The 12,232-nt window shown below is 39.4% G+C and overlaps 1 protein-coding gene across 6 annotated transcripts in view; it reads left to right on the forward strand.

The window, feature by feature from the left end:
* NTRK2 (neurotrophic receptor tyrosine kinase 2) overlaps positions 1-12,232 on the forward strand; it is a 379,702-nt gene that overhangs the window by 144,648 nt on the left and 222,822 nt on the right. For all 6 annotated transcript variants that reach the window (XM_073670937.1, XM_073670934.1, XM_073670935.1 and 3 more), the window contains 2 exons: positions 936-1,033; positions 3,359-3,458. In XM_073670937.1, coding sequence (XP_073527038.1) covers positions 936-1,033; positions 3,359-3,458 — 198 coding nt within the window. The remainder of the gene's footprint in view (positions 1-935; positions 1,034-3,358; positions 3,459-12,232) is intronic.

The raw sequence follows: 12,232 nt of genomic DNA on the forward strand, positions 1-12,232 counted from the left end.
TTTTTCCACTTTAATTTTGGGGATGACTCCAAATCCAGGCCTCCATTGGTTAATAAATTTGATTTCCATTGATGATTTTTGTGTGATTTTGTTGTCAGCACATTCAACTTTGTACAGAACAAAGTATTCAATGAGAATATTTCATTCATTCAGATCTAGGATGTGTTATTGGAGTGTTCCCTTTATTTTTTTGAGCAGTGTATATGCTAACTATTTTATAATTCAAGAACCACCTGCAACAATTAAAATGATAAGAGATGACAGTCTGACAACAGGTTTTGTATTCTTTTATTTAAATTCATTTAAAACTATCTTAAACATGGCTTAAATAGTTTTATCCCAGGAATACTTTTATGCTCACTACCTCTTAATTTGTAACAAAATTGTTTTTGGCAACGGGTATCAGGATAATATTTAACTAGAATCTGTCACCAGGTTTATGCTGCCCCAACTGAGTAGGGCATAGAGAGTAGGCAGAGATCCTGATGCCAGTGGTATGCCATTAAGAACCTTTTTGCTTTAATTTTGATAAAACACTGGTTTATCTGCTGCAGCTCTGCTAGTCATCTCAGTGATGAACTCAGTCTTGCCCTTCCCCAGCAGCTGATTGATATTTTTCTGCATATATTTTGCATAGGCAGAAATCTGTCAATCAGCTATATGATGTATAGCTAGCTCATGAATATCAAGGACTGAATAACAGGAGATCATCATTGAGAGTACTACCAGAGCTGCAGCAGATTAACAGTATTTATCAAAATTACAGCAAGAAGCACAGTAAGTGACCCAGCATTAGAATCACAATCACTGTTTCCACTCTATCTTGTAAGAAGATAAACCTGGTGATAGATTCTTTATAAAATAGTTTGACATCTTTACTGTATTAAATAACCTTTGAGCATCTTGAATAATGTTTGAATCATTTCTGTTTCAAGATTATGAGGCTACTTCTAATGGCATTGGTGGAAACAGCACAGACAATGGAGTCACTTCAACAGATGTTTCCAATGGAGGGAATGAAGACAGCATTACGGTAACTATGAGATTTGTATTTATATTGCATAATATTAGGTTATGATGCCTTGTGGTATAAGGTTAGCAGGAATCTGTCAAGAGCAGCATAATTTAGTGATTTTGTCAATTTTACAGCTTTGTCTTTGCAGAAATGTACACTTTATCAGATGCATCACTGCCGCTTTATTTATGAGGTTGAATGGACTAGTCCTGCCCTCACGCCACTGATATCAGCCTTCTCTCTTTTTTTGTGCGTTGGCAAAAACGCTGTCAACAAGTAGGGTTAGGCTTCTAAATACTGAGGACCGCACAATGCATGCACTGCCTAAGTTGGCTCTTTTGTCACAGGCTCCCCATTACAGTACAGGTTTCCTTACAGTCAGCTCTATAGACAATAAATGGAACAGTAGTGTGTCTGCTGGCCTTGTGATAAATCTTGTTTGAGGGCCAACACTTTGGGCCCAATTCATTAAAATGGCATTAAAGGTGTGAAACATTGCAAAATTCAGGCGCACACTAGCGCCAGACTTTTGCGCCTTTTGGCATTTTTACTACAGTTTCTCCCAGCTCTGCCAAAATGGGCACAGCTCTGGCAGGCTGGGGGTGTCTAATTCATGATTGTTAGAACCCTCCTGTTTGTTTTTTCCATCTTGTGTTTTGCGGTCACGTGGCCATCTGCCTTTATATTCCAGCTCCCCCCTTCTAGCTGTGCTGGACTTCAGTGTTTGACTGTTTTTCTAGCCAGGTGCTTGGGTTCCTTTCTCTGTCAGTTCGCTTGGTCCTTCTGGGACCTCTAGTACCTTTTTGTCAGTTTATCTTTTTGTGTTCTTCAACTACTTCTCTGTTTAGGAGGTGTCCTATTTTTTGTCCCAGTCCTTAGTTCTTTTAGGGACCCCTCCCATTATGCTATAGGTCTTCGTTCAGACTAGCCGAGGACTAAGGCAGGTCTGTTCGCTAAGGAACAGCCCGCTACATCGTAGGGATTCAGCTTAGTCTTACTTTAGGGACAGCTTTCCCCTATCTTTCCTTAGAACTTGTTGCAGATGATAACAATGATGAATTGTGGATCTCCCTACATCAGAAATATCAGATTTCTCAGAGGAGTATGCTACTCGTAGGACACTCTGGATTTATTAAAGGACATGCACCTCTTCATGAATCAGGAACAACTGAGCCCACCACCCCCCCTAATCAAGACCAGTGAGAAAAACGCTTGCCTTGATGACTCGGAGCCTTTAAGTAGAATGTGTACCCTCTCATCCAGCCAAACCAGAACTCACACTTTGCACTGACGAGGGGAAGTACCCCAAAACACAGTGTCTGCTAATTGAGTTTCTGGTCTTGGCTTTTTTTTTTTGGCCTAAGTCATGTGACAAGGCTCGTTAAAGGGTCACTATTAACTTTTAGGATTGCTACTTCCTGTAGGTGGCACTAGAGTTCTGGTCCTCTTCCTCTCTGAAGAGGCAATTTGCCCAAATATTCAGACACATTGGTAGGTTTAGTGTAAGAGGAATTTTTAAAGCCTGTGTTGCTGTTGTTTTCTTCAAGTGTAACAAATATTTGATACATTTGGGCTGCTTTACACATAACTCTTCTGCTGTTTTTCCAATTTTTACCACTAAGTAAGAATTGCAACTTTTTGCAACTTAGTAGAAAAGGGCTATTCACAAATCTAGCTCAAACATTATTTGCATAGATTTTGCGCAGCACGGTGGCTCAGTGGTTAGCGCTGTAATCTTGCAGCACTGGGGTCCTGTGACAAGTGACATAAAATGTTCAAAGGTGGCAAATTTTTGTACAAAAACAGCATGCAACTAAATTTGAGACCATGGTCCCTAATCATTAAGACTTGTGTTTCATTCACCAGTCTTAATAATGGGCGTACAGAGATAAGATACACTGATTTCATTAAGGGGCACACCACTTGATGAAATTGATGAATCTTATCAGTGGATTGCACCACCATGACCCTCAATATAAATGTTACTCCAGTCAAGACTGGAGTAACATTTTTGTCTTAAGAAACACCACCACTTTCCATGTATTTGATGAGTGGGAGTAGCCACATCTCGCCCCACCTCATTCCCAGCTCCACCCATTTTGGCGGAGCTGCTTTAAACTGGCGTGGCCAGCTTTCTGGCATAAACACTTTCATGCTTTGGCCCCTGTGTGTGTGGTATGTAGTCTGATTTGAGAAAGGCACCAGTCCGAAATGCGTAAGCTGTCATCAAAACATCACCCACTTCTTCACTCTTCAAAAACGGGGGCAAAAACTTATATTTCCCCCACAGCGTTTATGGAAGAGAAATGAACTTCTTTTGAAGCTTTTCTTGTTTTTTTGCAGGTCTATGTTGTTGTTGGTATTGCAGCCTTGGTCTGTACGGGGTTGATAATAATGTTAATTATTCTAAAATTTGGAAGACATTCCAAGTTTGGGCTGAAAGGTAGGAAACTTTGATATTTTACTACTTTATTCTTAGCATATATCTATGCATTCCAGCAGAAATATTTATGTGTTATAACTCCTATCTACCCTACTCTTATTTATTTCTTCTGTCTATTTATTATTTGTTTGTTAATTATTGCTATGTATTTTTACATGATTACATTTAGCAAAGTACATGATAGAATTGCTCCTTAAGACTGAAGTCTTAGTTTGAAGGATTACTTTATGTTGAACTTTGATGAGCAAGTTAAATATTTTTATAGAGTTTCTTATAACTATGCCCCTGGAGCACATCCCAACTGTCAGTGGTAAATGAAAGAGAGTATTGTATGTATAGAGAGGAATGTATACACACTGTCCCGAGTGACAGCTACTTATAGCACCGCCATCATTGCTGAAGCACAGATGTCAGGCTTCGCTTGCCGAGAGGTGCCTTCAGGTGTATCAGAGGTTTGTGCTTACCTACCCTGGTTTAGTAGGACTTTAGGTATATTACTCATAAATAGACCTATTATATAACACCACTCTTATACTATTACAGTCAATATAATAGTCATCCATTTTACTTCTGGATTTTTACTGTTTTTTATAAATGTAAGCAGGATTCGTAAGAATATTTATTGTACTATATAATCATATTTGCTAGTTAAAGGGATCAGGTTTTTGCCATCTAATGTGAGTGCAGCAAAGTGTACAGACAGAGACACTGATTCCAGTGATGTATCACTTACTGGGCTGCTTGCTATCGTTTTGGTAAAATCACTAATTTATCAGTAGGAGATTATCACTAGTAGTCCATATTCATAAACTCTGTATAATCCTGACCCAACCACTAATTGGCAGCTTCCTGCCAATGCACAGTGTACACAGAAAGCTGCCAATCAGTGGAGTGGGCGGGGTTATACAGAGCTCAGCCTTTGGAGAACTGCTAGACCAGCATTAGATAAAAAATGGTTTTATCAAAACTGTGGCAACCAGTAAAGTAAAGTGATAAATCACTAGAATCAGGGTTTCTGTCCATTCATCATGCTGATCTCTGATGGGGTAGCAAAACCTGGTGACAGACTCCTTTTAATTGTAAGTACATGTGACTTAAGGCTCAAATACATTCAACTAATATCGTCTGAACCCATCAATAAAATCGGCAGAGAAAGTGCTACTGTGTATAGGAAAGTCAGCAAGATATTTAAAGGCTGTGGTCATATTTGCATTATCAGGGTTTTTTCACAGTAAGAATATTGTAGTCTATAGTGCTAATTATTCTGTCAAAGTAGCAAAATATCAAGAAATATCAACAAACTACATTATAGGTCAGTGGCATCTATTAGGACTGACAGGGATCTATTTGAAAATGGAACCATCATAGCAGCCATGGCTCCTTTATAAACCAAAAAATGTTACTGAATGTTTATCATAAGGGCTGGTGCAGATGAGTGTTTTAGTCAATCGAGTGCTATCCATGATTTGGACGAATAACATTCGTACCCATATTACATTATGGGGCCGTACACAAGTTCTAGTTTTTCCTCGGACCAAGTGGTCTGAGAAAAAAAAATTGCAGCATGATCGATTTGCCTTTTACAAATGAGTTGCCAAATATGTGTGAATGAGATTTCCAATATCTGCTGTTGGGAATAGTTGTGGAAAAAAAATAGCTTTTTTTCATGACTAGTTTGTGATTTTCCTATATGAAAGAGGAAGTCATACAGATTGGCAGTATGAATAATAGCTGTCTGATTTTTAAATGTATGGTGATGGTATTTATTTATCGAAAACTAGTTGTGAGTGAGGTTCAAAATGAAAAGTGTGTGATATTCTGTTGAAAAGGTTTAATTTGAGTTATGTCATTGCCATGTTCATGGAGTCATTTCAAAGCCGGTCACTGCTAACGGAAATGGTTAAATCGGCAAGTTTCTAAATCCAAGTACAGTAATTGTTGAGTTATTTATCCCTTAAGAATATAACATTTCTTATACATCTTGTCCCATAAAGCAACAAAGTATATAGGGGTGTGTGGGAAATTTATCAATTGCTAAAAATTATGGAATTATGGAACATTTCATATTTGTTCTAGAAAATTTAGCATAAAGCTATATCTGTTCTTAGCATGCAATATTTCATTTCTACTTTAAAAGAGCCCATGTGATCAATTTATCTAGCAGCATGCACAGTCTTATTGAATATGACCCATTGTGGATAGATAGATAGATAGATAGATAGATAGATAGATAGATAGATAGATAGATAGATAAGTGATAGATGGATAGATAGATAGATAGATAAGTGATAGATGGATAGATAGATAGATAGAGTGATAGATAGATAAGAGATAGATAGATAGATAGATAGATAGATAAGTGATAGATGGATAGATAGATAGATAGAGTGATAGATAGATAAGAGATAGATAGATAGATAGATAAGTGATAGATGGATAGATAGATATATAGATAAGTGATAGATGGATAGATAGATAGATAGATATGAGATATATAGATAGATAGATAGATAGATAGATAGATAGATAGGGAGATAGATAAGTGATAGGGAGATAGATAAGTGATAGATAGATAGATAGATAGATAAGTGATAGATGGATAGATAGATAGATATGAGATATATAGATAGATAGATAGATAAGTGATAGATGGATAGATAGGGAGATAGATAAGTGATAGGGAGATAGATAAGTGATAGATAAATAGATAGATTCTTATATAGATTATTTATTTTGTTTTTCTTGATTGATATATAGTTTTGTGAGAAAAGATTCAGTATTAATGAAAAAGAGATGAGAAAAAAAACTTGGCACCATTGTGACGACACAGCTTTTAATCTTAATTATCCAGACATCTAACTTCAGTAGGCCAGAAGAAATACACTATTATCTTTATTTTGACTCTTGAATTTATGTGTTTTTCTTTGGTGGGTCAAGAAGGACAGACTATTATTTGACACTTGAATGTTGACATTTGAGTTGATATTTACTGCAACTTATTGTCAGGAGGATAGCCACTGAGGGTCAGGGAACAATGATGATGTTGGCTAATATGCTAATTACATATTGTACTAGGCCAAGTAGTTTGTTGATCTGCAGAGCAGGGGAATGCAAACTATGCAAATTGATTAAATGCTCAAACAATGAGACATAAACCACTGCCACCTTCCCTCTGACCTGTGAATGATGACCTGAACCACAGATGTAAATATAAAAAGGGATTTCTATCGTGCTCCAAAGAGAATCAGAGAGACTCTTCAGGACTGCAACCAGGACACATTGCTCCATTAAGAGGGATACAGATGTGACTCTACAGGATGTCAGCTTAGGGGACCCTGACCCCAGCTGAAGGGATACAGAGCTGCACCATTGACTATCACAGAACCCATGAATGCATTTGGAGAAGCCAGGTTGGGATGATGAGGTCACCTGGTCCCATGGATATGTTTGGGGTTGCCAGGTGAGACCCTCCGGTCACCTGTAACCCATGGATACACTCGGAGAAAGCCAGGTTGGGACCATCTGGTCACCTGGTTCCATTTATATGTTCGGAGAAGCCAGGTTGAGACACTCGGGTCTCCTGGCCACGTACCTCAATAGACTGTCAGCTTCCTAAGCTTGCCGCTACCATCTCTCTGTGGGTGTCCACCCTAAGTGGGGTGCCACTGGTTGAGGTAGTTGGTCCTGGAAGTCCCAAAGTCGCAGCTGTTCTTTTTCCGGCGGGCCAGCAGAAGAGTGAGACTGTGTAATTTTGCACCATCTTGGGTATTTGCTGAAACTGTTCTATATGTTTATTGTCTGTTTGGTGGTTCAATAAAGTATTGCCACACTGTTTTACCCTCACCCTGTTTTGTCTGAGTAGTATTATGGCCACGGAAGACCCCGTGTCTTCACAACTATCATTAAAAATGGGTGGAGAACAGACTTCTGCATAGTATCACTGCCAAAAGCCAAAAATATGGCAGTGCTCAGCTAACAGTCCAATATATGGAAAAGCAGCAGCAAATGTCCATGAAAGAGAAAAGCAGAACTCAACATGTATTAAAAAATGGTTCTTTACACAAATTCTTTAAAGCATGCAGGCAGAATGAGAGTTTGCAGTGTGCGACCAAACAACGGCAGTTTCAGGTGTGAGTACGATTCACCATAGAAGCATACTCACATGCAAAACAGCCGTTGTTTGATCGCATGTTGCAAATTGTCACCCTGCCTGCATGTTTTAAAGAATTTGAGTAGAGAAGCATTTTTATTATACTTGGTGAGTGCCGCTTTTCTCTTACACAAAGATTCAGTATAACCTGCATTTTCATTATTTAATCTTTGCTCTTTCTGGATTTTGGGTCCGGTGGGTGGTCCTATCAGTGACTGACAGTTTCCATTGTATAAGTGTGCATACAGAGATAGCTACCAGTCACTGATAGCCCCGCCCACTGGACCCAAAATCCCAGAAAGAGCACAGGTATAAATAATGATAACATAGGTTATACTAAATATTTTCTCACAAGCTATATATCAATCTGCTCAGCGCTCTGAGCTCTATAATCTGGTGCCTGCAGATTGGACTGCACATTCATGGTGACAGGTTCCCTTTAAATAATAGCTAATAGCACCCAAAAGACTAGAAACATTAACAATAGTCATAACTACAGGTAGCTGGATAAATGAAATGTACATATATCATATACCATCTCTGCCAAAACTCTTCTTTAGTTATCCATCCGTTCTAATCTAACATATCATAGATCTAGAGCTTCCATGTCACAAAATGAAATATTCATTCAAACGTGTTCAGATGAATGTAGCACTAAAATGGGCACGTAGGAGCTGCAACAGTTAAGGTTGAAACACATTTTTTTTTTCTATTTTTTTTTTACATGCGTGTGTTTAAAAAGCCATGTCCAGGATTAATGTTGTGTATTTATTCACTATGTGACACTGAATTACGCAATGTGATAATGTGTTTTGACAGAGAACAGTGCTGTGCTGTTTTGTGGTATTCATCTCAAATTGACCTGTGTATTCTCTAGGGATGTTCTAAACTATTCTCCATTATTATGTAGTCTATTGATCAAACACTGAGCAGTATACAGTAGTCGGTACTAGTTTATAGCAGGACGCTACACTCAGTTATGGAGTCAATTGCAGAACTTCATGGTCTGGAAACCGCAGACCATAAATGTAATACCAAAGCTAATTTAATGATAAGTCTATAAACTTTTAAAATAATCATCTTAATTGTCGCTTCTGCTTGTCCTTATCATATAAAGAAGAAGATATAGAGCTATCACGTATTGTAACAGTCTAGGTAATGTGCTATAGCCGTAACTATTGGGAAAAAGAGAAAAACACTAGTGGGCCGGCTATTAACAAGATGAACAGGTGCTGCCATTTTGTTTGGATGCTCTCCAGGCTTCTGGGGTGATGATGGAAAGCACATGTGAGGATAGAGTCAGAGACTATAAAGAATAGAAGTAACAATGCAGTTTTACAGTCTTGTCTTTATACAGAATGATCGTTTTAGACTATTTTCCTGTGAAATGGATGTAATTCCACTAATACGACATTCACTGCAGGCGAGCAATATTTTAAATAATATTTTGTGCCAATGTTGGTGTCTGTAACGCAGACCACTAGGATGACTTACTAATCAAATGGCTCAGTAGTTGGGTTTCAGTTGCCTGAAAATTCATTTTAACACTGATGTTTTGCTGTAATGGAAACCTACTCTCCATTCATTCAGTTCCTGAGTTTAGGCTGGGCTTCATGGAAAGCAGTCGATCCGCAAAGTATGGCCAAATTATTAGGAGTGTACAAGGATCATGTACCGCAGGGCACCCTGCTATCTGTCAATCATTTGTATCTACATATCTCATCATTTCTATAGTTATTTCTGAAAAACATACCCATGGTGGCGTTATAAGTGTCCTAATATGATGACATTTAATATATGTAAAAATAGTTAAAAAGTAGCCAACACTGAATAACTAAAAGACACCAGTCCAGGCAGTGATAATCTCCCGCTGATAAAACACTCATTGTATTGAAACAACAGCACACAGCCCAATAAGTGACACATTCCTGAAATCAGTGTCTCAGCCCCTACCTTGTGCTGCCCTCAGATTACATAGCAAAACCTGCTGGCAGATTCCCTTTAAGGTTTTACTAGTTCATATTTGATGGTTAATAGCACAAGTGAACATCCACTTTATTTTTTCCACCTAATCTGAGAGCTGCAAGATGTAGGTGCAGAGACTGTGATTAGGGATGAGCGGACCCTTGGAAGGTTGGCTTCAGTCTAAATTTCGGTTTGGGTACCAGAACTGTACCCGAACTTGAACCAGAACCTGAACCCCATTGAAAATAATGGAGACCTGAACTTTGGATCTGGAATCTCTCTCTCTCTCTCGTTCCCAGACTTCACCTGGAACTCCAAACAGTAAAACGGACTTCCAGGAGAAGTCCATGTTTGGAGTTTAGCACCGGACACTAAGTGTCTGATGTGAACCACGAACTTTTAAGTTCGGGTTTGCTCATCTCTAACCGTGATTCCAACGATTTGTCACTTACTGGTCTGCTTGATGTAATTTTGACAAAATCACTGTTTTATCAGCAGGAGATTATCACTGGAGGACTAGGAAAACTGCTGCCAGATAGTCCCCCATTTTTATGAACTCTGTATAACCCATAATCACTAATGATTGGCAGTTTATTGCTTATGCAGAGTGTATACAGTGAGCTGTCAATCAGTGGTGTGGATGAGGTTATACTGAGGTTAGCATTTAGATACTAATAGATCTGCAGCAGATAAAACAGTGATTTTATCAAAACTTCAGCAAGCAGCCGGGTAAGTGATACATCACTGGAATCAAGGTCTCTCCACTACACCATAATGCTCTTAGATGGGGTAGCAAATGTCTACTGACAAATTCCCTTTAAAGGTTATGTTATGGTCCTGAATAATTTCTCTGCAGTTTGAGCCTCTTATTTTATAGCTGCACCAAATCTGGCTTATGACATACAAAACTCTCAGCTGCAGGCGATTCCAAATGAACAAGCCACAAACATTTCATTTCAAAAATAAATTCATTTTCAAGGCTCTAATTTAAGCAATTTTATTTCTAGACTTAATATTTTGCAACACTTTGTGACTTTCAGACCATGTTCCATACATAAAATCTACAGCATTTTACAGTATCAGCAAAGTGGATGAGATTTAATTTACCCTCATCCACATGGTGCATTTTTTTTTTTTTGCAGAACTCAGTTGGATTTGGCTTTTGCAGTCTTTTTTCTTTTTAAAATCCACAAAATATCAATTAATGTTGTGGAAACACCTTTTTTGTGCTGATATTATCCATTCTTTTTAATGGCGTCTCGAAATTCAGAGGTTGAACAGTTGGCTTGGCATTGTTTTGTGGTAGTTTTTTTTGGCATTTCTGCAAAAAGAAATTACATATTAATGAATGAATGAATAAGTGCAGAAAATATGTGCGAATTTTAGATGCCAAAATGTTTTGAATTCCAGTTTAGAAATCCTCATATAAAATCTGCACCAAATGAACGAATTGTGAACATAGCCTGAGAGTTCCTCATGTGATTGTGATTGCGGTCATCACTCAGTTATTGCAGTTTTGTTTTACTATTTTAAATATTAAACTACCACAAATATCTTCAAAATATGGCTAAATATTTGGAAAAGTGTTCAGTTAATGCATATACAGTTTGAACATGGGTAAGAAGCAATAGTACAAGCCACCTTGTTCCCCTCATTTCTCTTTCCTCTACATTTACACCAGGTTGCTCCACACATCTGGTGTTGTGAATACGATATTTTAATATGGGCTTGTGTCTGGGCTGTGAATCTCTAGAGAACACTGTCCATTTCCTCTCCGTTCTTGTATTTCAGATAGACTAGATGAACTGTTCAACTGATAATAAAGAAGAGAAAATAGGGAAATCAGATGAATTAAAAACATGATGAATTTCTCATGGCTCATATTGTATTCTCTCCAGTGAATTGCACAGATAGATACATCTAGTGAAACACAATTGGATGATAATAGGCAGGGCCGGCGTCAGCACCCGGCGCACCCGGGCAAATGCCGGGGCCCTGAGCAGGCAGAGGGGCCCACTGGCGGTCGCGCACCCCGCTGGGCTATGGGCGGAGGAGATTGGTGTCAGCGCCCGCCCTTCTCCGCCGCTTGCTCAGGGCCCCGGCAGCCCGATACTTACCTCTCCCCGTGCCTCCGCAGATCAGCTGTCTTCCTGCTCTGCGCTCCCTGTGACGTCTCAGGTCAGAGGGCGCGGTGACGTCTTTACACCGCGCCCTCCCCTGAGCCATCACAGGGAGCTCTGAGCGGGAAGACGCCGACAACGCTGGAGTTCGGAGCCGAGCAGCGAGCGGCGGGCAGCAGGCAGCGGGCAGCAGGTAGCAGGTGAGGAGAAGGGAGGTGAGTATTTGATTTTTTTTTTTTTTTAATGTATGGAGGCATGGGGCATTATAAAGAGAAGGGGGGGGCATCCTGCATGGGGCATTATAAGGTGGGGAACAGCCTGCATGGGGCATTATAAAGAGGGGGGGATTCCTGCTTGGGGCATTATAATGAGGAGGGGTGACAGCCTGCATGGGGCATTATAAGGTGGGGACCAGCCTGCATGGGGCATTATAAGGTGGGGAACAGCCTGCACGGGGCATTATAAAGAGAGGGGGGGCATCCTGCATGGGGCATTATAAAGAGGAGGGGTGACAGCCTGCATGGGGCATTATAAGGTGG

Source organism: Phyllobates terribilis, unplaced genomic scaffold, assembly GCF_046119375.1.
Source record: "Phyllobates terribilis strain yellow unplaced genomic scaffold, ASM4611937v1 Scaffold_1__5_contigs__length_1240528914, whole genome shotgun sequence".
NCBI lineage: Eukaryota > Metazoa > Chordata > Amphibia > Anura > Dendrobatidae > Phyllobates > Phyllobates terribilis.